This window comes from Nyctibius grandis, chromosome 12 (genome assembly GCF_013368605.1).
Source record: "Nyctibius grandis isolate bNycGra1 chromosome 12, bNycGra1.pri, whole genome shotgun sequence".
NCBI lineage: Eukaryota > Metazoa > Chordata > Aves > Nyctibiiformes > Nyctibiidae > Nyctibius > Nyctibius grandis.
In genome coordinates, this window is record NC_090669.1 from 12,071,979 (window position 1) to 12,099,843 (window position 27,865).

General features: G+C 42.2%; 1 protein-coding gene across 5 annotated transcripts; it reads left to right on the top strand.

Moving 5' to 3' along the window:
• Positions 1 to 106: 106 nt before the first annotated feature.
• On the top strand, positions 107 to 27,865 carry LRP3 (LDL receptor related protein 3). Of its 5 annotated transcripts, none has more exons than XR_011049111.1 (9): positions 107 to 281; positions 5,450 to 5,497; positions 11,237 to 11,375; positions 19,824 to 20,032; positions 20,309 to 21,395; positions 22,592 to 22,724; positions 23,648 to 24,421; positions 25,261 to 25,353; positions 27,386 to 27,865. XR_011049111.1 is itself a non-coding variant. In XM_068411665.1 (9 exons), exons 2-9 carry the CDS (start codon positions 1,937 to 1,939, stop codon positions 25,196 to 25,198), a joined length of 2,592 nt encoding a protein of 863 aa, XP_068267766.1. In that variant the 5' UTR covers positions 217 to 281; positions 1,881 to 1,936; the 3' UTR covers positions 25,199 to 25,254. The 5 variants fall into 5 exon arrangements, 4 of the variants coding, with proteins under 4 accessions (XP_068267768.1, XP_068267765.1, XP_068267767.1 ...); XM_068411665.1 differs by lacking the exons at positions 25,261 to 25,353; positions 27,386 to 27,865 and adding exons at positions 1,881 to 1,943; positions 25,004 to 25,254 and having other exon boundaries at positions 217 to 281; XM_068411667.1 differs by having other exon boundaries at positions 25,261 to 27,865.

The window sequence follows — 27,865 nt, forward strand, 5'->3', positions numbered from 1 at the left end:
GCGGTCTGTCCTTTTCCACCTGCCCCGGAGCGGGGAGCGCGGGCCAGCCATGGGGCTGCGGCGGCAGGGACCCGCGCCACTCCCGGCCCCCCGGCCTGCGGGGGCACCGCGGGCTGGCCGCGCCGCCGGCTCCCGCGGCTCGGCGTAGAGGCGAGGCGCGCGCGGTGCTGCCGTGGTTCCCCCCGCGCTGAAGGGCAGGCGGCGGCGACCCGCCATGGAGAAGGCATCGGCCGCGGAGCTCCGGCAGGGCGCGCTGGTGCCGCTAACCGCCATCTGCCTGGGTGAGTGCCGGCCCGGCCGCTCCCCGCGCCGCGGGCCATGTCCGGGCACGGCGGGCGGGGGGGCGCGGGCACCTGCGGCGGGGCTGCTGAGCCCCCTCGTCTGCTGCGGGAAGTTACGGGAGGAGGAGGGGGGGAGCGGGACGGGACGACGACACACCAAACCGGGTCGGCGGATCCCCATCTTGCCAGCCCCCTCCCGCTTTCTAACTGGGCGGCGCGGCCGCGGGTCCCGCAGGGCGCTTGTCCGGGTCGCCGAGCCCGGCCGCTGCCCGGCGGCGGGGCGGCCGAGCGGAGTTCTGCCCGGTCCCTGCGGAAACCAGCCTTCTGCCCTTGGCTTTGAAACCACTACCGCAGCGCGCATAGCGCTTAGGGGCGCGGGGGGGAAAGTTCGGACATCATCGGTGCCTTCTCCGGGCTTCCAGCCCTCGTGAGACGCGGGGCGGGCGGGCAGCGGCTCCCGCGGCGGTTAAGAAACGGCCCGCGGTGCCGGCCCGGCTCTCGGACGCGTCCCTCGCCCGCCTGTCACTTCTCGGAGCGGCGGGGTGGAAGAACGTTCCCCCCCCCACGTTTCTCAGCCATATTCTACTCTCCTCCCTGCCTTCTGCTTGAAGCGATCGCTCTCCGCTCGGCTTCGCAGCAGGTGTTAAGTTATGGCAACGTGATGAAGCGTGTTACTGGTTTCCAGTCTGTCAGCCCCTCCTGTCAGGGAAGGTGGTTTTTTGTTAGAAGCGTTGACGCCTGCGACCAGAACGAGCGAGCGAAAGGCCCTGTGTATTTAACAGGGGCACGTAGAAATTGGGAGTTATTAAAGCTGACCGCTCCATCCCTGCGTGCTGCCGAGGCTCTGACGGAGCAGCGGTGTCTGGAGCACCGCGCGCAGCGTAGGGTGCTGGGGCTGCTTGAGCTCTCCTGGCTGTCACTTGGTAAATTGTTACAGCTCCTCGGACTAGCGTGTGCTAAAACCACAGCTGTTTGCTAATAAAGTGGATTAGAGTTCATTTTTAATAATCCCAAATGACAGCGTTCATTACATAAATGATCAGAAATGAGTATGTGTGGCCAGACTGCTTGTTCTATTTCTGTAAAAGGGTTGTGTTTTTAACAGCAGCGCTTGCCTAGGAAAATGTAGGAAGTTAAAGTTTAAAAGCTGCTCTGGTTACTTCAGATGTATCTATTTTAATTAACGGAAGTGCAATGTAAAAAGCTGTCTAAACTACAAAACAGCTTGAACATCCGTTCTAGCTAGTACAACATTTTTTTTGCAGAGACTTAAAGGGATGTCAGAGATGTGCACAGCGGGAGGATAATGCCTGCTGCATTGTTTATTTAAAGTTAAAGATACAAGTTTCTGCCATACCTCTGAATTTCTTGAGGAGTTTTTTGTGGCCCAGTCAGACCTTTGTTGAAGCTTTTGTTATTTAACAGAAATAGATCAGTTATTATTAAAATAACTAATAACATAATAAAAGATTATGTAAACTCCAGAGTACAAGTGAGACCACTTCTGCTGTTTAGGTGTGGGTAATGCCAGGTTGAAAGTTTAGCAGATTTCTGCTTTCTATGACTTCTAGAATTTCACTGTCTGGCTCTTCTTTTCAGCTGGAATGTTTCATTCCTATTCCTTGCACAGCTGACAGTAGTGGAAGTTGAGAAACATGAGAGGTGGGAAGCTTGTCAGGTATTCTGCTTCGGTGAACTCATAAGAATATAATGCTGCTGCTTTAACTGTTTTTGTGTTTTACTTCCTGCTTGTCGGTCCTTGCCTTTTGTCCTTATTTTTGTTCTTGTTTCTTGCCATTCTTTTCTTTTGCTTTTTATTTTCCCATAGGCTGTATGTGGTGTTTGGTGTCTGTACCAATGCACTGCCACTGACCATTGCTGTATGTGACTTTGTCTGTAAGCTGCTGCTCCAAAGACTGGAACTGGATTTGTTTCAACAGTTTTTCCATGGGGCCGTTTTGTTTCTCATTCTTGAGAAATTCTGGAGGACATAGAAAGTTATCAAATAGGAAGTAATCAAAACAGCGAAGCTGATGTCTCTCCTTCTGGCTGTGGGAAAAGCCTGGCAGCTGTCATTCGGTTTGGAGGTGCCAAGATGTAAATTTCCCTTTTGATCCAAATAACCGCTTTCCCAGCTGAAAACCTCCCCCTGAGAATTACTTAGCTATCCAAATGAATGGCATAGTAAGTTTCCTACATGGAGTTCAAGCCAGCTGAACCGCTTCTGTTTTTTCTGGCTTTCCCATAACTCTGCGCAACAGTTAAGAAAAAGAGCATCTAGAAAACTTCCTCATCTACCCCTAATCTTTCACCTGGTTTTATTTTGGCAAGGTTTTGTTTTGACAAGAGACAAGAAAACCAGCAGGGAATGGCTGTTCTTTCTTTTGGGCCTCTTGACACTTTTGACAGCTGAATGCTTCAGAAAATGCAGGTTTACAGTGCTCTTGTGGTTTGATTTGACGGTCTTGAGTGAGACTGAGAGTGAGGAAAGCAGATACTGGAAACTGCAATCTTACTCATTCACAGGGGAAAGTACCTGATGTGAAACTTAGACTTTATTTTAAAGAACTGTTCTTGACCGCTGAGTACTTAGTGTGAAAGAGTTTAAAATGAAGCAAACAACTTGCAACAGCAGCCAGTAGATGTTTTCCATTTGCAGAGGTAAAAGCATTTTTGGGGGTTGCTGTCTTAGGTATCTGGCAGGCCTGGTGTGCAGAGCTGCCTGTAACTCTGTCCTGGTAGCAACCTAGGGCTGGCTGTTTAACGGTCCTCAGAAGAAAGTAACGTGGTTCTGAGTCAGCTAATTCCACTCTTATCACGCCCCTTGTCTTCGTGCTACTTATTTCCATTTAAAGGGCGTAGGGGCCCCTCATCAGCCATGCGAGGGAACCTCTGCTTGGGAGCTTGTGTGCTGTTGTGGCCATCGGGAAGGTTTGGGTAGGAAACGCGAAAAAAGATTGTAGAATGGTAGTACAGCCCCAGATGTTTCCATACAATGCATCTTCAAACACTCCTTCTAGTTGTGGTGGTAATAGTTATGCACAGTATATTCATGTACTTTCTTTGGAGTGAAACAAAACATTTTAATTTTCATGAAATTAAATTTGTGACTTAATCACTGGTTAATTTCTTCTCAGTCTACAGTGACTGTATTACTATGGTTACAGGAATGCGGTGCTTTAATGCCGTGTGAGAAGATGTTGTGTCGCGGTTACTGCTGTGATCCAAGGTTTGTCACAGACGTATGTGCTGCTCTGTCACAGAGCAAGAGTTAACGGAGCTGAGCCGTTTCCCGGTACGGGACAGTGGGGTTGCTCCTAGGTACGTTTCCTGACCTATCTGAGCAAGCTAGTGCCATGAAACAAAGGAAATAATTACGTGGCACATTGTTATGATCATATAACAAATGTTACTGTGCATTAATTATGTAATAAAATCAGTGCTGTTAAGGTCCTTTGAACATTGTGTTAATGCTTATTAACACAAATCTGCAGCTCGGGCCTGTTTCTTCTCAAGCCACAGCATATGTACACTGCCGTTTAGCTGCCCTCCTTCCCTTGTGCGTCACTAAGAGCTCAATCCTGCAGCCACTTAGGAGGAGTGAGAGGTCGCTGCCCTTGCCTTTGTGGTGGTACCCCGAAGTCCTCTGCGATGGGTGACGCCAAGAGCAGTTGTTCTCTCTGGTGTGCGGGGCCTGGCCTGAGCCTGAGGTCCGTGGCAGTCTGCGCCTGCCAAAATCGCTGTCTGCATTTAGCTGTTGGAGCTCTGGCTTCAGGAAGGAGAAAGTCCAAGCCGTGGACATCCAGACACAAGTTGGGGAGGGACTGCTGTAGGTACCTGGACTGCTGCAGTTTGGTGGTAGTTCACATCCACCACTGGATGAAAACTGTGACTGGGCTCAAATGGGCAAGCTAAGGTATCATTTTTAGCTTTTCTATTTCCACCCCTTCAGTGCTAGGTACTTTTTTCCTGTTGTGCTGGTTTAAGTTATACCAGAAGGTGGTGGGGGCAAGGGTCATTGTTTTGTGACGTGTTTGGACAGTGTCGAAGACAATGGAGGCCCACGCTCCGACGTGCTACTCTGAGACATAAATAGTGCTAATTGTCAGCAGCTTCCCAAATGACTGTTGGGAACAGGGATGGTTTCTCTTCCTCTCTTCTATTGTTCATTTTTTAATGATGTTTTTTACTAAATGCTTGCCAACAAATAGACTATGAAAAGATTTAGGACTTAACATGTGCAAAATAAAGCCAAAGTGAGTGCTTGAGCTGGGGTGTAGTAAATTAAGGTTTCGTAACCTTTTAAACCTTTCAAATTCTTTTAAACATTTGTCATTTTATTAATAGTCTGTCTTCCTAGATTATAGGACACTGCTAAAATGAGAGCAGGTAGTGAAATACGCTGTAATTGTTAGGGAAGTGCTTTAAAGAATATATGGCGAAGCTAATATGGAAGGACATGTTAACGCTGACCTCTGGAGCAGCAGTGACACGGGACAAATTTTTTTGGGCAATAACTTCTCTTACCAGGTCACTCTAACGGTATATACTGTGAGAGGAGAATTCTGAGAAAGTGAAGAGTACTTGGAAACTAATTTGTAAGTCAGACGTGTGTTGCAAGCACCGCCTCATCCTGTTTTGATTTTACCAGTGGACCTTCTTGAAAACTTCATTGCCTTTCATTAGTCACGGTAATCATGTTAGCTTTAGCAGTTAGTTTTCAAGGTGACATTTACCTGAGAGGAACAAACTTTGCTTTATGCAGAGGAGACATATTTAAAGATAATAATCTCATTAGTTATTTTCCAGCATTTAAGCAGGTAAAGTGACTAGCTGTGATGGTGGACGTTTTAGTGTAATTGTTCCTATGTATTCCCCAATTAAAAAAAATCCTGCAGAAGACAACCTAGAATAGATTGGCAGATTGTTTCTTTTGGTAGCATATTTGACAGATGTGAAACTAACATTGCGTATTGACTTTTTTATCGCTACAGTGAAGGATAATAGTTGATTACATGACTTACTTGTGTAGATAAGCAAAGTTTTTGTTGGAACGCTGCAATGCATTTATATTAACACACCAGCAAACACCTAGAAATGGTTAACTACTGACTGCCACCCTGTGCCGCTGGAACCTGTACCAACATTATTTTTCTGTCTTTACACAGTGAATCTCTTCCTGACTGGGAAAATAGAAAGTGCTGTTACCTCATTAGGTAAGATGTACTTTTTTTATTTGTATTTACTGTTCTTTTGAGTTGTTAAAAGACATGTTTTAACAAAACAGTATGACCTTTGTTTGAGAGAGAGTAACAATGACATTTTGGGAAGTTTAGGATTTCTAAGTCTTCCTGGGGTTATAGACTCCATCAGTGTCACTGTGCTAGGCAAAAAATCGTAAGCTTGAGGCTAAGGTCATATACGTGCTGATGTGTTCTGGGGAAAACTCTAGGAAATGTGCCTGGGAATATCAAGCCAGGGACAGTGGCCCATTCCCGGGGGAGCTAAAGCAAGAATGTTAAAAATGTCTCATGAATGTCAAAGTGGAAATTCAACCAGAATCGCAGCACTTAGTGTAATTTCCTTCTCTATTGCAGTACTGTGACTTACTGACATTACGGGAACATTGCAATCAGGATCCTCTTAGTGATAAGGGCCCTCTTGTGCCTGTCAATCCACAGTCATGTTGGTAGGCATACCTTATATCCAGAGAGGTTGCGGCTTAAATTAAAACAGAAGAGCCAGATAAGGGAAATGGGAGGAAAGGAAATGGGAAAACATGAAAATAGTTCTGAGGCAGTGGGCTGATTAATGTGGGAGCTTGAGCGTTCAAGTCGGCACGGGGGTTTGAGAGAAGGTTTAAGTCAGGAAAAGACAGTAATTTTAGGATTAGGTAACTTCCTTAAATTTAGCTTTGGGGAAGCGTGGATGAACCATATAGGATGTGTTGTTTGGAACATATTATTTCCATTCTTTCATTGGAAAAAATCCAGAATGTCGTCTGTGTCTTAGTCTGTTCTGCGTGGATGGTTCTTTGGCTTTTGATGGAGTTTGCCATCCATTGGCTGTATGGTATACAAGTTTACAAAGTGTAACTTGAGTAATTATATAGTGTCTGGCCTAGACTGGTGATACTGTCTTGGCCTGAAATATATAATGCTTCATCCAGTTGACTCTGCTGCTTTCTAATGCTGTTCTTTTGCTAGAAACAGAGTTGTAACATCAGGCTTTTATTCTTTCAAGTATGCTGAAAACCTCAGAATACTGTAGCCTTCATGTTTTCTTGTCTTGATACAGTTTTGAGTTACTTTGTCTCCTGACAGCATAAGTGGAGCGGAGAAGAAAAATGATCATAAAAGGTCGTTGCAATAGTGTGATCCATGTGTAGCTTCTCTCTTACCTGTGTGTTGGAGGATCGCAGGTTGGGATAGTGCAGTCGTAGGGCAGATGACCCTGCCAGGAATCATCTTGCAGGAGATGTTCCTTAGGAGCCCTGACAAAAGTTGGGAGGAATGCTTGCTGTCCTAAACACGTCCTGACAAAGCAGCTTATTACAGAGTTGGTCTGTGTGATAAGGTACAGCGCGGTTTCTTTTCAGAAAGCAAGTAGTAGCAGAAATACCAAGTTCTGGAGAGCGCAGGTCGAGCCACCATCTCGGCTGTATTTGTACAACGACTTTAAGCCAGAAACGCTGCTGCTGCTGACAGGGAGCAGTCCTTCCCCGTGCCCCCTTTCCTCAGGCTCGCAGTGAGCCAGTTCAGCCTGTTGATCCAGCGGAGCGCGAGCTCAGATTTTGTCAGATCAGTGAGTTGAACCCTTGGGCTGTGCCTTTGCTGGTTCTGGTATCCACGGCAGAAGCAGCCTGCTGGAGACTGGATAAAGCAAAGAGGAGCCTTAAGTCCTTTTTTCTCCACAGGCATAAGGGATCTGCATTAAGCAATGTGTGCAAGCCCTCCTTGAGGGAGCATTTGGAGAACTTGGGGAGAGTGTCCTGCTGACCCTGACATAGCGACTGAGGAAGCGTGTGTAGCCACGTGCTCTGTTTTCAGAGAAGGTTCCTTGTGGCAGGTGTAAACCATCCTTTATCCCAGAGCAGATGGTTGGGATGTGTCCCTTGGGACCGGGGCAGACCCCAGGGCATTGCAGAAGAGTGTGAAACTGCAGGATTTGTTTTCTGCTGGGGTCATCTGAAAATTCATTCCTGCACAGCTTAGTGCCCCCAGCGCTGTCCTCTGGTGGAGCTTGATGTCTGTTCTGTTACAGTCACTTTTGCAAAATAGGAGTAATATTATTCATGTAAAGTTTTGGAAACTTTCTTGCAAGTATTTGTGGCATATTTAACTGGCAGGGGGAATTTACTGCTGTTTACAGCAGAAGAAATCAATTTTATTATTAAAGAAAAGAATCTCATTAAGATTTATGCCTGCTTGACAGAAACTCTCTGAACTCAAATCTCTTCTGGCATTTGTTTTAAGTTTTTTTTTAATCTATAAAAAATTCATTATTGTATGTCTTCAGAATTCATTTTTTTTTTAAAAGCACCATCTCAGTAAGATTTTTGGTTGGTTGGTTTGCCAGTCCAGGGATTGGTATTCTCTTACATTTCTTCAGTAATCCTAAAAGTGGAAAATGTAAGCTGTTTGGGGTTTTTAGTAAATTGGGTTTTCACTTTTCTTCTGGATTTGTGCAGAAGGGCTGCAGAAAAAGAGTTACAGGCCAGCTGTTGAAAAAATGTTGTCACTGCTCTTCTCGTGTGTGTTGCTGATGATAAGGCCTTCAGAATCCAGGACTGTACCTTTCTATTTAGAGACTTCGCTTTCCTTTAGATGTTTTGGCAATTTGAAAAGGCTTTTGTTTATTTTCCTTAAGGAATCACACTGTCACGCCGAAGCCCAGCTTAATAACACAATACTTAACGCATGCATGGGATTCTGCGAACTTCATGGACAGGAGCTGAGGAGGGAAGTGGGGCCCCTTTATTGACACTGAAACCCCAACAGTACGAAATTGTGCCCTTGTGCGGTTTTTCTGTTTTGTTGCCAGCATTGAAGACTCTATTTAGTACAGGTTTTTCTTTCAAAATTCATGTAAGTGAAATAACAGCTGCTGAAAGCAGCGCTTGGATACTTCACCTTGTCTGCCACGCAGTGCCCAAGGAGTAGAGAGACAGATGACTGGTTAGGAAGGAGATCTATTGATTTATTGCAAATACGATAGTAATGAACATTGTTGGGAAATAAAAGGCATCAGAAGCGTAAGGCTTACTTGAGGTTTGGGTAAACACGATAGTAGTTTTTTGGGAGGCAGTGGGGTGGTGTCCAGTTTGTCACAATAGTGGACTGTGGACATATCCTTAAAATAGTGTAATTTTGTTTTGGCAATATGAGTTCAGATTAGTGGTCCATTCACATCGGGAGCCTTTGTAAGAGCAAAGCAGTTGTCCTTTTAGTTTTGAGTCGGGCAACTCCGAAATGCTCACTGTGTGTCGGAGGGGTAAAGCTATGGGCGAGTACTGAGCAACAATGACCATGGCCAGATGAATGGGATATAGTGTCAGTGCAGCCCTTACCTTGCTTATGTCCTTAGATTTTCACAGCTAGAATTTTTCTGTTAAAATGGGAAATCTTTTTCTTTTGTCTGTTCTTCTTTCCATGCCCCATGTTTGTAGCAGATGTGCAGTGTTAAATAAGAAAAAGCATTTTTCACTGAGAACCTGAACTGTTGTGTTACATCAGATCCACTGCTTACAAATTAGGAAACTGTATGTTACTGCAGCAGAAAAGATGCTAGTGATGTTTCTTCAAAAAAGCTGGGAAACTTCAAGTAACTATGGCTCAGGATCTTTGTAAATACTTCCTAAAACTGAGAAACAGGTATTTGGGAGAATAATAGCTCTGCTTAACTGCATTGATGAATGCGGGAGTGGAAGCGCTCAGGCGTTCAGCAGCACGTCAATGGGACTTCCTCAGAATGGAAACTAAAACACGCTTTGTGTAATTATGGTTCTGTTCTCTGTTCTAATGTGTATAGTGTGAATAAGGGATATTAATCCTTTATTCCAGATCCAATCCAATACCAGAACAGTATTTGGTACAAGTGGAACAGAAATATTTGCAGAGCTGTTGCTGGAAGCCTCTGGATAGTGCTGTCTGGTGTATTTGCTCTCTGCTTTGTGCGTTCTGTTTCCTTCCCGTTGAGAAGTTTTAGTAATCTGGCAGTTACGAAATGCAGTCCTTCCAGCTGCTTTTATGTGGTTGCTAGCTCAAGGTCCTCTTATGCTGCTGTGATACGTTGATGCAGTGACAAGTGTGTGGAAGAGCACATTAAAGACCTGAACAAACTGAGAACTGGAGTTGAAAAGTCCTGTGGATCTTGCATGTGATTTTATAATTCTGTAATTGCATCTTCACCTCAATATTTTGCCAGCATCTGGTGTGGAGCCTCTCTGGTTTTACAAATGTGATAACAAAAATGTTTTGTAACTGCTTTACTGAAAAATATTTGTTTGGAAAATAGATGTTTTCCTGTATTTATGTATTCTGTATGCTTTTGTGGCCTTTGAAACTGGCAGGAATTATATGCTATGTTTCAGTGGAATGCCCTGCTTGGAGAGTAAAAACAATGGCTTTTAATATGTTTTGCCTCAGGTAAGTTACTCACCTCATGCTTTTTATATTCCTGTGGCTCTGACTTCAGAAGTGCTTACGGTGAACAAACAGAATAGTGCCAGGCACGGGTTTACTGGTGGGGGGACACTGGAGCCTGGCCCCAGCCCCAGCCCCAGGCAGGAGCTCTCAGGCAGCCCTGCCACCTGCATTGATTGGAGCCAGGCAGCTTTGCCAGCACTTCTTCACCTTGTCCCTCCAGTGCAGCTACATCTGGTCCCGGCTGTGAGCGGAAAATGGTGCATTTATGTGACTGCATTTCAAGCAATACTGTAAATCTGTGATTTATAACACAGTATATTTGGACGCGTGTGCGTTTGAGGGAACTTGAGGTATGGGCAACCTTTTGTTTCCTTGCCACCTTTATAAGCTACGAGAAAGTAAGCTGCTGTAAAAAATTGGAATATTCAGCTGCAATCCACAAGTCACACTCTAGATAGTAATTTGTTTTAAAAATAGTTTTGAAAATATTTTTGGAGAATGTTCAGAATAGCTTTTGCATTACATAGAGTTTCCCCTCTTGTAGACTGCTGAGAGTACATTTTCCCATCAGAACAGCTTTCCCACTTGTCCTTGGAACATTTCGCTTTCATTTTTGAATTGCTTAATTACAAATTACAAGTATTTGATGTAGCCTTAATTGGCCTGCTGTTTTCCATAGGAAGATCAGAAAGTGCTTTGAAAATACTGAGCTTTATTTAGCCCTGTTTGCTCCTTTCCCTGTCTGGAAAATTTCTCCTATCTATGGGAGTTCAGAAGGAATTTAGAGTACTTAGTAACGTTCAATGAAAACATTTGACATCGGAGTCCAGTTTACTTTTTTTTGTTGGGCATTTTTTTTAACCATTACAAATGCTTCAGGTCTGTCGTATGGTTAGGAGAATAAACAACATGCCCAGGAACATGTTACGACAAAATAATCCCCTACTTTACACTGAATATGGATCTTCTTCAGTTGCTGGGTGATGTACCCAGGCTTTGGGAAGCTGGTAAGAAGGATTTCTGTATTGCATCCTCTTGGCAGATCCATGCAGTAATATTGATTGTAGCCTTTGGTAGATTCATACAAGGTTATTGATTGATCCTACATTGAAATGCAGGTTATGCTTACCTACACTTAGAGCGGGTGTCTTAATTAAAACCGGGGCAGCGAAGAAAGCAGTAGGAGGATAAAACTGTTGACTCTCATTTGTCTGCAATCCCCAGAAACTGATGAAAGCTCTTGTAGCTAATGTGAATTGTTGATTAGGCAAAACATTAACAATAATATTTTTTCCCCCTTATTAACAGCTGCTTGCAGTGGAGAACTGGAACAGCACACAGAGAGACGAGGAGTCATCTATAGTCCTTCTTGGCCATTGAACTATCCTCCAGCTGTAAACTGCTGCTGGTACATTCAAGGAGATCGTGGAGACATGATAACAATTAGGTATGGTTTGATATTCCGTGGAGATAAAGGATTGCTTTGCTGAAATGAAACAAAATGTGAGTTCTTATCTGATACACCAATATGAGGCTCTTTGTCAGAGCTATTGAATGGTTGAAGGAAGCTGAAGTTGATCACACTGGAGCATGGTTGCAGGTTGGGCACCTCTCTCATTTTAGAAATATTCCGCTGTGTCTTGTTTTAGGCTACTTCTAACATCCATTATTATATATGCAAGTCACTTGTAGTCTTTTAATATATTTTTCTTCACAATACCTGTGTGAGATTTCATCCGCCTCTGATAGATGAGGAGGTGGGAAACAGTGATACGTTTACTCACATTAAATAGTCCCCCTTCTCTTCATTGCTTATAAATAGGAATAGGTGAAGGCTATAAAACCTGGAACAGCCTCAGTGGGATATGTAAAATTCTTAGAGCAAAAATAGCTTTTTCTGTAATGTCTTGAAATGGTACTATGTTTAATTGACAGTTGAAGATAATCATTGCTTATTGTTACTTATTAACCAAAAGACACATGCTTTTCTGCTTAATATTTATTTCCAACAAAATTAAATAATAGTTAGCATTTGTGGCACAATTTCTGCTCATTCTATAAAAATACTATTCAGAAAAGACTAGAATATATTACAGATGGTTTGTTAAGAGTGTTTAGGCTACAATATCAGCATACTGCAAACGTGCTTAATTTCTCTGGGCTAATCATAGTATCCTTCTCAAACCAAGAATTTCTTATTGAAAAAAAAAGAAGACCTGGGAAAGATTTTTTTGTTTGGTTTTTAGTACTGTTGTATTTGACACCATCTGCTCATTCTTTGCTCAGCTGCTTAAAAGGACTGCAAACCTCTTCAACTGCAGATGCTCAGCAATTAAAAACAAATCTGCCACAGATGGAATAATAGGAGGGCTCCACCATCCGTAGTTCAAAATAGGAACTACTCATCAAAAGTGAGGAAGTAGATACCTGCCAGCATTTGAGATACATAAATAGAAACATGCTTTTAAACCCCATTAAATTGTATTGGACTTGGGGAATTTGTTTCAAAGCAGAGATTGTTGGAAACTCTGAAGCAGCATACAAATGAGACGCAGGACTTGGCTCTGGAGAATAGTACTGCAGTTTATGCTGTGAAAACGTCTCAGAGCTCCCAGTTAGAATTAGGATTCTCTTTTGCAAGTATGAGTGTAACAGAGACTAAAGAAATAAATGAAAGTAAGATGAGGAAACTGGTAATAATGTGTGTATACAGTTTAGACGTGTGCATAGCAATATGATTTGAAAGATTTCTTCTTAATGGGTTTGTTTTCTATCACTGCCGTATCCTGCCCTCCTATGCACATGCAAACAATGGGAGCTGTGTGTTTACATCCTAGGCAGTCGTGTTGTGGTGTTACATTTCTGACTGTAAACGTACTTGGAATGACTCACTCCAGTGTATGAAATGCAAAATGTTACAGCATCAGAGGATTTCTTTAGGTTGTAGCCCTCATAATGCCAAGGACATAAAAGAAGCAGCTGACTTGCCCCGGCTAGCGTGATATAGGCAAACTGGGAAAGAGGGTTCAAATACGAACATTTTTTCCTCTTAACAGTTGAGTATGCTGCTTGTCCTAACAGTGTGCTGATAAGGGCATAAAAGAGTAGCTTTTTTAATTTTCCTGGGAAAATCAAACATAGTTCTTGTGATAACATCTGGATTTTGAAAGGTTTAAAAAACCCCCACCTCCTTTGTGTTATGTTACGCTGAATGCATTTCCTTTTGATCTTGAATTCTCATTGACAGTCAGACAGCAATGTTATATAAGCCTCACATTTGAGATACAGCAGGAGTCATTAAGGGATAAAATTGCAATTGAAAGTAGTTTTGATTTCTAAAACATTTGCAGTCGGTGGTAATTTTTTATAAACCTATTATTCAGCAGCTTTCAATAGAACAGTGCCCAGATCTGCATGTGGATGTAAGATGCTGGCTCCTGTGGGCATGTCCTTTAGAAGCTTTGTCTTAATATCTGCCTTTCATGTATGTGTGTTGATTTTCTTCATATCCTCACATGTTCATGCTTATTGTTTTGCTTTATAGTTTACTTTTTAGAAATCCTTGGGGGAGACTTCGCAAGAACAGGAAATATGTGTTCTTTGTGCTTATACCTTTCTGTTAATTATGCACATTTCAGTACTTTCTTCTAAGTTTGTGTGTCTGGTGGAATGGTGCTGTTGAGACCTGGGAACAAGTATGTAGCTACTGTTTTCCAGGACTCTGTTGTGTTACTTCAGATTCAGGTAATCAGTCTGTTAGTTACTGTTTTGGAAACTGCTTGATTTTTCCTTCTATTTTTATGCCTGTTTTCACAGAGGACTACATAAAAATCCTGTAAGATCAGATAAAGATGTCATATGTGGTAACTGTACCATCCTTTACGGGCTTTGTATGTGTATGTTTCCTCATATGTGAGAAAAAGATCAAAATTGTTGCTGTTTAGCAGTTGCTGTTGCGTGATGGTTGTAATTAACCTGACGTGGGCAGAGTATAAATGGATTGTGTTTTATTATAGGAATTTATGGGATTGAGAGTAAAATGTTCTCCATGTTCAGAATTCAAGATAAGAGTATTGAAAATTTATCTGTTTAGTGATCCACTCAAGCTGTCTCTTACTGATTGAGGTGGGGGGGAATCACCTTTATTGGCTTTCACTTGAGTGATTCATGTCATTGTCTTTGCAAAAAGAAATTTTCAGATACCATCTGAGTTTCAATTTCTGAGTAAAACTGTGGCCTGTTCGTGTAAAGGCTTGCTGGTCTGTAATTGTATGAAGAATTAAAGGGACTGCTTCATAGTCTTATTTACCAAGCTCACAGTGTTTCAGAACTTGGCATTAATTGGAAAAAACTCATAATAGCCATTTATTTCATTCAGTTGCATGTGCTCAGCTTTTGGAAACACAGCCCCTGTGTCTCTGGCCGAAGGTTACACAGTTAGCTGGCACTCGGGAGCTGGGAGTAGAATGGAGCTTTCCTGGCTTCCAGGTCCTTGTGCTTCAGTGGTTAAGCCTAAGTTTTTAATGAGCCAATTAAGTCATCAGTTGTTCACAGTCTGCACTTGCTGTGAGAGGTTGGCAAATAGAAGTAACTTTTCTTGCTTAATTGGCTGGTCTGTTTTATTTTGGGACTGTGCTCTACTGATCTACCCATAATATTTAATCTCCAATTTTTTAATGAGTTTAGAGGGACAAATTGGACATTTATTTTTTTATTTATTTACTAATTACTTTCATTCATATTTTACATCTGCTGAGCTTCCAACAGTTTACCCTTTTTTTGTTCGTTTTCCTCATCATCCCATGTTTGCTCTTTTCCAGTTATTAAGAATGCTTTTTTTTTTTTTGCTTTAATCTGTAGTTGATCGTGCTTAAATTACCGAGAGGGTTGTAGGGAATTCCCTACATTATTTATAGAACTACCTTTTTTTCTAGCTGCTGCTGCTCCTTTCAGTGCAGATGGCAAAAAGCTTAGCTCTGCTAAGCATGTTTTGCAGGTAGCACATTTTTTTCATATTTTCAGAGTGTAGATGAGTATTTATGATAAACTGGTTTAATGAAGTTCTTCCAGCAACATAGAAATACTTGACAGTAAATAGGAAAATATCATTGTAGGCTACTGTTGCTTCACTTCAGTAATTTTACAGGCAAGATCTGATACATGACCGATCCTGTAATTTTCTGTAAGCTCCTGGAGTCCTGCTCAGTCTTGGAGGTAACCTTGTTTCGGTATCATATCACTGAAAGAAAAATCAGATGATTTTACCTATTTCTGAAGAATTCTGTAAAAACAGATTTAGTCAGTTCACATTGAGTTGTTCTGATCCTCAGAGTTTGAGTGCTTCCAGTGGTTAATAGACTATTCTTGTACTTTTGTATAAAATTAGGATATTTTTTTAAAGGGATTTGCTGCAGAAGAGGTATTCCAAAAGCAAGACAACTGGAGTTAGTGCTTGTGAATAGCATCTTTCAGAAGAAACAAAACCTGCAAAATTTGGTCCAATAATTTTGATCCTTTACACCAGTCTCCTCCTCTGTTCCTGTGTTGGAGATCACAGGTAACAGTGAGAACAGCCTAAGGGACAAAGCATTTTAAAGGATGTTCTGTGCGTTAGCGATGTGTTCTGTACTTTGTTAATATTGCAGTTCTAAGTGCTCGAAATACCAACGTTTGACTCCTGCAGTGTTGTGCCTGAGTGCTCCTCCTCTCCCTGCCCTCTGAACCAGGCTGTGTGCTCTGGTCGTGGAGAGGAAAAAAAGCCCGGAGGAAAGATGAGTTCTCTTTCCCTTCGTCATCGAGCACTGAGACGCCAGAGCAGAGGAGTGTTGCCCTATAAGTGAAGCTCGTGGGTGGAGGGGGCTGTCTGCATCACATGGAGCAGATGCGGTGCGGTGGGAAGGCTGTAGTTGAGGGGTGCAAGGGCTGGAGTTTAGTGCCACTGCGCACTGGAGCTTGCACGGTAGGATGGACCTCTGGGTCCACAGCCCACTCCTTCAGACTCGTGCTTTGCTGGAGGGGATTAGTGACTGAACCGACCCTTCTTTTACTCTTCCTCCCAAACCCTGTGCTCCCCTGCCCAAGATGTTTAAAAGCCGTGTGAGATATGGATGACGTTATCCATTAGTACTCTCTGTTTCGGTATGACTTGATTCTGTTGCTTGTTTTAATCACAGAAAATGACATGGGTTTTGGATATAAAGGGCCTGAGACCTCAAGAACCGTAACTACAGGCTTCATTCAGTACTTTTCCAAAGACTGTAAGATGTTTGTACAGTCTTAGAAGCCGTAGGAGCCCAAGACTTTGCCCCTTATTTCCACTGCATACCCTCAATCTTTTAACCACTGGGCTAATCCTTTTGACAGAAAAATTTGCATTCCAGTTTGAAAAAGTTCAGTGGAATAAGTAAATGTCCCTGCGCTCTATTTTGTGGGTAGCAGGATTAAATTATTCTTCAGAAGACTGTAACAACAGCAGTGCTAGATCAAATTACAGATGATGAAAGAAGTGAAGTAGCAGAGGTTGAACGCACTATTCAGGACTCTTAGATAAAATAAATCAATGGGCTATTTAATGTCAGATTAGTACCTTGTTGTTCCAAACGCATTATAAAGCGAAAACCAATTTTATATATTTATATGCGCATACATACGTATACACGTTGTTTTGTATTTCTTTACAAAGGAGTGTTTTTTGTGGTGAGGTTGGTTGATGGCTTGTTCAAATATATCATGCATTTGGTCTTGAGTAAAAATCACCATCGATTTAAATGGGGCAAAATTTGCTTCCGTTGGAGATAATATAACTTAAAAGGATGCTGGAGTGGAGTGACAATGCCTTAACCAAAGCAAAATTTGTTCAAAATATGTCTTGATTAGCTTGTATGAGGTAGAACATAATTGCTTTGACTTTGCTTTTGCCCTTAGAAGAAGAAATTTTATAACTGCTGTGGTATCTTATTATATATAAAACATTACATCAGAACTAGAATATCTGTATTTCAGAGAAATTTTGTTTATTCACTGGTGTTTGAACCTCCTAGGCACCTGTGATTAAGATGCTCATTGTTTTTGAAAAAAAGTTCATTCTTCTGCCTACCTGTATTGCCCTTTTTTGAATACCAAGGCATTTGTTTCAGGGAGGCTGTTAAAGAGGATTCTTTCTTGCAAGTCTGCTCTGCCTCATCACCCCTGTACTCGGTTTTGTGGCTAAAGCTTGGATTTCTTAGTGGAGAAGTGTGGGATTCTGCTCTGAATCTATTTCAGATCCACAGCTGACACTCAGGAAAATGAGTTATTGTCTGTATGCCTGTGCTTCTGCTTTGGAAGGTGGAACTAAAGTTCCTTCCTCTTCTACACCCTTTATAATAAACCAAAAAAAGCCCTTTATTAGCATGTACAATACTATATTCTCAAGGTGCAAGTAGAGTATATTGTTAATAATAAACAAATGCAGGCTCTCCAGAGGTATCGCTGTCATCTGCAAAAGAGTTTGTAAACAAGGAATGTGCGTGTAGCTGACTCTTCTGTACTCTTCCTTTGTGTGAATCTTAAAAGTGTTAAACCTTCCCCCCCTGCCCCATGAAAGAAATGCATTTTAACGTAAGGTGCAGACAGCTTATATAGGCAAATTCTCCCCTGGGCGTGTGCAGTCTGTGTTGTATAACAACACTATGGGTGGATTATTTACCTGATTGATAGACAAAAGCAGCTCTTTTCACCAGAGTGGGGAAAAGGAGTGACTGTGGGACTCGGCCGGAGTGCTGGGAACTAGGTGGGATAGGAGAACAAATTGTTTAACTCCACTCTTTAGGGTTGGTCCTGGTGCATCTAAAATAACTATAGAAGCAAGAGAGCAAAAGATTCAGTAAATGATCTTATTTGTATCGCACAAGCAGAAATTTTTCTAGCCATTTCTCCCCACCGCCCCTTCCCAGTTCCAAGTTTCCATTTCTTGATTCAGTGACTGTTCCCTTTTCTTAAAAATTTTTGTTGTTGGGCAGATAGATATTTCTTATACTTATCCCGACAGTCTTTATGACAAGAAAACCCTACAAACAGTCCTCCAAGTAGATGATAGAAACCCTTGTTGATGACTGGTGCCAAAATGAGTTGCAGAGAGCAAAACCAATGTGGTAGCTCAGTGATGCTGTCTCATGTCTCTTGCAACAGACTTGATGTGGGTGCCCATAGTTTCACTGATGCTTTGTATAATTCCTTTTCATGCTGTAGTGCCTGTTCATACACTTTCTTGGTCATTAAAAAGTTTTTTGTGGAACACTGAGGACAGAGATACTCTTTAGTTTACCTTTGCATGGCTGAATACTTAAATCTTTTCATTCTGACTGCATGGTCGTCTAAAACTTCCTTGCAAAATATGCTGGTTTCAGAAGCTTGATGAGATGGCTTATAGCAAAGAATTAGGTGCTGTGGGAATATTTCTTCTCAACTGGGAAGACACATAGAGCATGGTGGGAGAAAAAGAGTTAGAAAAGAGAAAGGACATATTTCTGGGTGAATTGTCCTTGCCTGCACATATGTTGTTGGACATCTCTTGATTTCCATTTTAGCTGAACACTTTCAGTGCTCTGTTACTTCTCATTCTCTTGCTGATAATTTTTTTTTTCTGGAGAGTTATTAAGCTGGTGTGTTTGGCTGAACCTACAGGTGTGTGTAGGCTGGGTCTCCTGCTTAAATGAATTGACTAGTTTACATAGTTGCTGCTCTTTCCCTTTCACCTTCAAACGCCAAGATCTGGCAGGCATTGACAGCCTTTTGTAAATACACAGTTATATCAGAAAATTATCTTTCTGTTTATCTTTTTCAAAAATTCATCTTTTATGTTTGTGAAAAGCCCTTTGTGGAAGGAGGTCTGTATTTCATAGCTTTTCGGCCTTTCTGAAACTTCTGTCTAGTTATTTGTATGGAGTATGCACAAACTTCTACCAAGTTAATTTGGTGAAGCTGAGTTACATGAAAGAGCACCAAAATTCATTTCTAAGTGTCCTGAACAATGTGCCGTTTCCTAATGAGTGTGCTTCTATGTGCAATGCTATTGTTATTGCAGATTACTGAATGCAAATATAACCTTTTTCATCACACTGAACAAATACCCTGTATGGTTTCTGAGCTACAGGGTAGGGAGAGTTACCTGGTTGTGTTCAGTGTTCTGCAAACCATTGGGGCACCTCTTTGCTCTAGTTAAGCTGCTATTGAATAATCACTGGGCTTGGGTCAGCGGAAGGGCTGGAGGTTTGACTGTAAAAGGTTGCAGGCTGTTTGCATTTGCATTCCCAGAAAGGGAATATTTTAGTCTTTGAATTAAAAAATATCAGTGTTAGACTTTAGGTTCCATTTCCACCCCTTGCAGTCCTCTTCTCTTCTTCCCCTATTCCTGCCTATCCATATCTTGAAGACTTGTTTTTTGTCTCTCATATTTATCCCTTTAGGGTTCTTTTTACTGTTCCCTATTGTTCTTTTTCCAAGACTCTCCCCTCTCATCCCATAGTTTCACGGCTTTTAACGTTGGGAAAGACTGATGAAATTAATCTACCTTCTGTATAATGTATTCTGGAATTTTGCTTTTACTCATATCTGTGTTTTAGGAATCAGTTTTGTGTAAGGACTCGAGTAAAAGAGGAATCATCCTTTCAGCTTTTGGAGCTACTTGGCATGCTGTTTATACCTCTGAGATGGGTGTCTTTCCAAATTGGGGGAATTTGAGTGCTCTGTTGATATATACTCACGATACTGTAGGTGTTTCATTATCTTTGAATGTGATCTCTTTATGTCAGCACTGCTTGGTGCAGAAAGTCAACTGTTACAGTCTGTTTTTTCTCTGGCTTTGTTCCAGATGCATGTCCTCTTTGTAACTTACGTTTTCTTTTGTTCCTGATAGTTTTAAGAACTTTGATTTGGAAGACTCTCAGAAGTGTGCAGTAGACTGGTTGATGATTGGCCCCTCTTCCAAGAGGGAGGAGTACAAAGTGTGTGGATCTTCCATACCTCCGTCTTTCATCTCTGCAAGGGACCATGTTTGGATATTTTTTCACTCAGATGCATCAAGCTCAGGACAGGCTCAGGGATTTCGCCTTTCTTATATTAGAGGTAAAACCTTACAGTTTTGTTGGCTTCACTTATACTCTCTCTGGTAAAAGTTGAAGATGGTAGTTTTTTTTGTTGACAGGAGTCTTGGGCCAGTCTTGATGACTGTAAGGTCTTAGCATGGTAACACTGTTCTTATTTCCACTTGGCTTTTTAACAGTATTCGTGCAGTGTACTCGCCTGACTTGTGACATGCAGTGTAGTAGACGTTAAAAAAGTGACAGCAGATACTTCCAAAAGTTTTCATACTGACTTTTTTCTCCTTGCCCTCTTTCACAGGAAAGATAGGTCAGGCTGTGTGCCAGTCCGATGAATTCCATTGTGCAAATGGGAAGTGTATTCCCAGTACTTGGAAGTGTAATTCCATGGATGAGTGTGGTGATAACTCGGACGAGAGAAACTGCACTGTCCCTCCAACAGAGCCTCCATCCAGCATCTGTCCCTCAGGAATGTTCCAGTGCAGTGCAGCCCACTCCACCAAGTGCTTGTCGAACGAACTGAGATGTAATTCAGTTAAGGACTGCAGTGATGGTTCGGACGAAGAGAATTGTCCTGATCTTTCCTGTGGCAAAAGGCTGGGTAATTTTTATGGATCTTTTGCCTCCCCAGACTTATTCCGTGCTGATCACAGCAGATCAGACCTTCGTTGCACGTGGTATGTGGACACACAAGATAATCGACATGTTCTGTTGCAGCTTGATTTGCAGTTAGGCTACAATGACTATGTAAAGGTGTATGATGGCATCAGAGAGAGAGGTGATAAATTAATGCAGACATTTTCATACCACAACAATAGGCATTCGGTGAGCGTGGAGTCGTCAAAGGGCCAGCTTACTGTCTCATATCACGCCCACTCCAAGAGCACTGGCCATGGGTTCAATGCAACCTATCAGGTGAAAGGCTATTGCCTTCCTTGGGAACACCCTTGTGGAAGTGATGAGGAGTGTTTCACAGATAAGCAGCATTGTGATGGCTGGTGGCACTGTCCAAATGGCAAGGATGAGGAGAACTGTCCTGCTTGCCAGAAGAACGAATACCCATGTGAAGGAAACAGTGGGCTTTGTTACTCAATACTTGACCGCTGTAATAACCAAAAGAACTGCCCAGATGGCTCGGATGAAAAAAACTGCTTTACTTGCCAGCCAGGAAACTTCCATTGTGGTACAAATCTGTGCATCTTTGAGACTTGGCGCTGCGACGGCCAAGAAGACTGCCAGGATGGAAGTGATGAACATAACTGCCTGGTGATCGTTCCCAGAAAGGTCATCACAGCTGCTCTGATCGGAAGTCTCGTGTGTGGCTTGCTGCTGGTGATAGCACTGGGTTGTGCATTTAAATTATATTCTCTGAGGACCAGGGAATACAGGTAAGCGTCTTGCGTTTATGATGCTTTAATAGCTGTGGGTTTTTTTCCCCTTTTATTTAAAGGAAAAAAGTTGATTGTTAGCCAGAGAATTTGGAATATACTGTGAAATCAATCCAAGGAATTGATGACAATTAGATAGCAGTCACTTTTAGGCTGAGAGAATAGTAAAGATTTTCAGAAGTAGTGAGGGGAATGTCAGCTCTTCTGTGATCTATGAGAAATACACTTTTATTATGTAGCCTGGCAGAACCTGTATCTAACTTAAATCAAAACTGTTTTGAGCCGTTTCCTCTCCCCACTCCTCCCCCTGCAACAAACCCCTTGCCCTTGCCAAAAATTGAATGCTGAGCTGTTACAGCGAAGTCTTTGCTGAATCTGAAGTGAATAGCCCCAACCCCTCCCCAAATACTCTAGTTCTCAGTTCTGCTAAAAGTGATGTCCTGCAGTGGTGGGGCCTGTTCTAGGCAGGCCTTGTTTACCTCCACTGCTCCCATCGGTGTGAGCTGTGCCCCTTTCCCCTGGTCCTGTATGCCCTGCTGTATGGATAGCATGTGTGTTTCTGTGCCTGTGTGTTGTATGTTTGTGTAAGCGTGGCTCTGCCCTTTGGGAGAGAGTCGTAAGGGACTTTCTGAGGCCCGTCCCTTGTCGTATGCACCAGCTCTGTGCCATGCTGCTGCCACCGTTTGTGTTCTCAGCACAGTATGCTTTCCATTCTCTCCGATCAAATCTGCATGATTAAGGAGCTGGAAAACGCCCGCCGTGCTATGCTGGGAACCTCAGTGCTTCAGTTCTGGCAGGACAGCCGAAGCTGTCCGCAGCTGCAAGCTGCCCCTGTTTTGTGATTGTTTCCAGTCCTTAATGTTGACTTTTCCAAAAATAACCTTTGGGCCCTTGCTGAACAAGTTACCTCTGTTACTGGAGTAAGCTGGCCAACTGAGAAAACTTCAGTTGCCACAGAGTCCAGCCTGAGACTGCAGGAGAGAGTTTGCTGATTTGATTCACTGATGCTTATACCCTGTACTCTTATTCCTTTTGTTTATTTTAGCATCCTGATAAGATTTTCACGGAGCCTCGTTGAAGGTTTGCATTTTTGCTGCTAGCGTGAAGCCCTCTGCGCTGCTTTTATACATTAATGTGAGGGGGGCAGGACAAACTGTTACTTCTCTTCCTTGTTTTCCCTCTGGTTCTGTTCCCAGAGCATTTGAGACCCAGATGACGCGACTTGAGGCAGAGTTTGTGCGGCGGGAAGCTCCACCTTCCTACGGGCAGCTGATTGCACAAGGACTTATCCCCCCAGTTGAAGACTTCCCTGTGTACAATGCATCACAAGTATGGAGACATGAATGCCAATGAACCTATCAGCAGCCAAACTACTATAAATTAGATAGAATCAATTTGGAACTGTATTCTTTCAGTAGCTGTGCTAATTATATGGAAGTCACATAACAACGTGTATGTTTTACTTGGAGCTGAAGAACCACAGTTACGCATCTTGGTGCTGTGGGTAGTTTTGAACACATTAAATGTGTTTGCTAGGGAACAGCAGTGAGATAAGCACATGCTGTTTTGCTGTACATCAAGGCAGAATGAACAGAGACAGAGAGAAAGGTCAGAAAGTAAATAGAAAAAAAAGGCTTTTCAAGCTGAAACTGTAAATGTGCCTGAAGCGATAAGAAAGTAAGGTCTCTAGCAGTATTTTTGGGAAATTCTGGGATTATTTTTATTTACAAACACATTACACTGGGAAGCCATTAAGTCATTCTTCTATTTCATTGCTGAGGTTGCAAAAATCTCCTATGCCCCATCAAAAGTATTCAACTGTGATGCAGTTCCTAGTGTGATAAAGCTCTTGTAGTTTGTTACTCGAGTGGAGAAGTAGTTTGCCTTGGCCTTTTTTTCCCTGGTGTTGCCCTTAGCTTTTGAGGATCCTCTGCTATTGCTCATGACAGAGGACTCAGTGGTCTGCAGTCTGGTTCTTTAGTGGTGGTCTGATCGTGTGAGTGGAGCATCTTCCTGGGCAGACAAGTAGATCTTAAGCTCATAAAGGAAACACTCTAAGGGACACTTTTGATACAGGCAGAGCTGTCTTTGGCATTCTTAAATAGTACATTAGAAAATATGTATTTAACAAGGAAGTGTAGGGATCAAGTCTGAGAATTCTGGTAAGGTGGAGATATTAGTGGAAAGAGCAGGGTTTAGGAGAAGTCTGTTGAGTATGTGTGAAATCATAGTTTGTTACGTATGTGTTATAGGCTTCTGTGCTGCAGAACATTCGAACAGCCATGAGGAGGCAGATGAGAAGACACTCGTCAAGACGGAGCTCGTCTCGGCGGCGATTGGGCAGGCTCTGGAACAGACTTTTCCACAGACCTCGGGTGAGAGGACAGATCCCGCTCCTGACGCCCGCCCGCACTTCACAGACTACACTGGGTGATGGAATCATCAACCGTGCTGATGGGACTACTGGGAGTCCTCCACCTTCCCCCGAAGGACCTAGTTTAGAGGCAAATGCCCATGGCCAAGCCAGGGGCCTAGAAGAAGCTGGATGTAGCAGCTTGCAGCCAGAGACTGAAATCACAGAGCCATCGCCTTCGAATGTTTTACCGAATACTTGCACAGCAGCACACGCAGAGCCTGAGGCTGGACGCGCTGATAAATGTTTAGATGCCGAGACCTCTGGCAGTGAGCTTAAGCAGTCCAGTAAAGTGGATTCAGGAAAGGCTTTCAGAGATCCTTTATCTGAAGGTGTTACAGAAACGATCCATGGAGGGTCAGTGTCCAGGAGGACTGTCCCAGAGGATAGTAGTTTAAGTAGAAGTCATCCGCTGAGTGAAGAGCCATGTAGGTTACCCTTAAAAAAGTGGGAGTCTGCTTATTCAGACAGCCCTATGAATGTTCGTATCCAGGTGGATGGACCAAACCGATGTTGCCCTAACTCATACCGGGAGGAGCCTTTGGGTATTCATGCGGCTTGTTGCCATTCTGTGGAAGTGCCAATGTTAGAGTCCTCTACCGCCCTCTCTGAAGTCAGTACCAGTGATGATGAATCTTTACTTGTTTGCTAATAAAAATTTTTGGTTTGGCCCTGCAAATTTTGTAACTTCATTGTTTATATGACAGTGCACTTTGATGATAGGTGGTATGTCTGTGCTCTCAACTTTGTCTCTTAAAACCAGTGTGCTTTAATCCCACAGGGAGTACAGTACAAGACTAAATGGGACAAGTTTTTGTCTTCGTTGCTATTCCTGAAACTCCAGTGGGGCAGAAGTAGGCCAGTATGCAATGTCAGGGGCTAGGAGAGCAAGAATGCAGTTCGGAGGTATCTCCACCCTCTCGTATTTCTTCTGTGCATTTATTCACTCTGCATTCAGGGAATTAGTGTTTCTTTGCTTTTCAAGTGGTCTTACTGAAACTAGAGCGAACTCTGTTGGAACCTGGGGCAGGCACCAGTCATTGTAACTATGAGTATTAAACTAGAAATAACATTGTTGTCTTTTTAGATATCGTAATTTAATTAAAATTTAATAATTTTAATTACAAATACTTGAAATAGAATCCTTTGTAGCTTTCTCTTTATCGAAATTGCTCACTTCCTTTGTTCCCTTCAGAAATGTTGTGATGGCCGTATGTACCGTGAAGCATCCACTAAAACCAAAGTTTCTGTATCAAATACCCAGAATGATGCCAGGTGTCTTATCTGCTACAGCTCTGTGGTAAGAGACGAGCAGTGTTCAGTGGAGGCGGAGTGTATGGAACCCCAGTTGCAGCAATATTTCTTTTTTGTGTTCATAGTGATGTTGTGAAGGTTGAAGAATTGTTTGCTTTCTCCCCACCCACTTTTTCCCCTCCTCTCTTCTGTCTTAAGGGACTTCTATGATTATACCACTTTGGATGTGTCCTGAAGGATACTGAGGCTCCACAGCTCCTGTTGGCTGCAGTGGGAAGCACTGAGCACTTGGTAACTGTTGGGATCAGACTTCTGTTTTATTTTGAAATAAAATCTGCTTCACAAGTTTGCTTGTAAATCTGCTACCTAGGTGCAGATATATAAATCGGGGGTTTTTATTTTTTATTTTTAGAGGATGCTATTTTGTTTCCTTTTTTTCTTTTAAGAACTGAAATAGATCAGTGCTGTTTTCAAAGCAGACACTGTGTGGATTGTACAACACTTCAGTGTAAACTGGTGCCTTTTTGGTTTATACCATTTAATTAGAAGCAAGCAAGTTATTTACCTGGAAGAAGGGTGACATTAACGAGGAGTGACTCGGTGCAGAATGGCAGAGCGTTAGTTACCCTGTGATAGCTTGGTCCTGTTGTGATGGCTGGGGCATTGGCGGGGCTCCCCCACGCTCTAGCAAGGGCTCTGCTTCAGTTCCCCTGTGATGCAGTGACAAACTAAAATGCTTTATATAGGAATTAACAAGGAAGTTGATGCTGCAGTTCTGTAAATACCCGAGTGCTCTGAAGCCTGTTTATTGCTGTAGGAGTTCAAGTTGCCCAAAGTTATTAACTGAACATGTAAAATTGAGGTGGACTTCGGCATTTGTGAACCTGGGCTCTGCTGTCCACAGGACCCTCCTGGCTGTAAAGGCAAACAGGCTTCTGCAGTGAACAGTTCAGTTTACATCAAAGTGTCAAAGATGTTTTTTCCTTTAAATGGCCTGTATTTTGCCCTGGATATTTTACTAGGACTCCGTTTGGGAGTGCCTTAAAAAGAACAAGGAATAGGACTTTGTCTTTGCTGAAATGTAACATGGAAGAATTAAATTGAAGTGATTTTTTTTTCCTCTTCAGTTGCAAATTGGTTTCATACTGTGCATTCCAGAGGCGGAAGATGCAAACTGCTTAAGGGCATTAATAGCAAGAAGGGCTTGTGGCAAAATGCTAACAAGTAAAGAGTCATAGTTACATAAAATAAATAGTGCTCACTCGTTTTTTCCAAGTGCTTTTGTGACCAGAATTCATTTCATCAAAGGAAATGTAGTTTTGAAAGAGATCTTGCTTTCATAGCATTTGTAAACATTTTAGGTACATTCCACCTTTGCAAGGCCATGTACTGTACTCATTACACTGCCAGAGTTGTTTGCATCGAGGGTGACAGGTTTTAGTGTTTCTTTTTTTTTTGTTCTAAAGGTAGTTTTCAATATGTAGAATTGTACGTGTAAAGTAGTTAACTATAATTGGGAGGAAGGTTATATTTCAAGGTTAATATTGTGCAGATATGAAGGACCTTAGAAATAAGTGTATATTTAATTCTGTTACAGAAATGTATTTCTGTAATAAAATAATGTTGATCATACTATGCCTTAAACTATCACCACTGTAAGGCTCTTAAAGTTGAAATATGTACTTTAGAATACAGCTATATTTTGGGAACAACCCTGAACAGCTAACACTGTATTTTATTTTAAGATGTGTAACTTCACATAATTTCTTACATATACATATTTAGTGTACTGATCCATTTGGTAACTCAGTGGAAATTTCATTGAGAAGGTTTTATGTTTAGAAACTTAAATCCAGGTTAATGAAAATTTGATGCTTGAAGTGTACAGAAATGTTCACAGCCCTCACTACTGGAATTTATAGCCTTGCATCAAGAGATAGAAGCCTGGTGCTCTTTGTAAGCGTCTCACTTTTGTATTCTGCAAGACAGTATTCTCTCCCAGCTCCCCCAGCTCGTTCCTTGGAGGCAAGAGTCACAAATTTACTGTTAATTTTGCAAAATATTAAAAAAAAAAAAAAAAAAAAGTGGGAAAATGCTGCTATGCCAGACATGTGAACAGAAAGGTCTCATTGTTACGTTTCTTTGCTCAGTGGAAAATACCACTCTTCAATGACAATACAACCTAAAAGTAATCAGCTAATAAGCTTGTTAAAATTTTTGTTAATAATGCTTTTCTGCACTCTTTAAAGATTTTTGTAGACAGAAGGGAAACAAAGTATTTAAGATAGCTTTTTTCTTTCTTTTTTTTTTTTTTTTTTTAAAGATACAAAACTCCCCTGTCCAAGCAGCCAAGAAGACCCTCCCTAAAAAAAAAAAATCTCTGAATAGAGCAGACTACCTACACTGGTTTAAGAAGGATGGATGCTCATAGGCAGCATTAAGGGAGAAGCGACCCCCTGATGTTTCTCTTACTGCTGTTACAACATGCGGAATATTTCTGTTTGAAGTTCTGGCACCTTCCAGCTTGTGTATGACTCTCTAACATCCCTTAAATGTACTTGTTTTCCTTTTCTGTTCTCTCATTTGTTGTTTTTTTGTTTGTTTACATGTTGTATATATTAATTTAGATACAATGTTTTACCATAACGTATGTACAGGTGTATGGTTCAGGTATGGCATCATGGTTGCCAGTGTCTGGTGGTTCCTGGACAACGATACTAAGCAAGTAAGATGCTGGGCATCATCATACTTTGCTCATGCTTTGGATCTCTTAATTTTTAATAAAATTTCACATGCCCAGAGA

Bases quoted from the DNA above. Each gene is read 5' to 3' on its own strand.
- LRP3 (XM_068411664.1), top strand. From the start codon at position 215: ATGGAGAAGGCATCGGCCGCGGAGCTCCGGCAGGGCGCGCTGGTGCCG. The intron at 282-5,449 runs GTGAGTGCCGGC...GTCTTTACACAG, and splicing joins GCTAACCGCCATCTGCCTGG to TGAATCTCTTCCTGACTGGG. The intron at 21,396-22,591 runs GTAAGCGTCTTG...TTCTGTTCCCAG, and splicing joins CTGAGGACCAGGGAATACAG to AGCATTTGAGACCCAGATGA.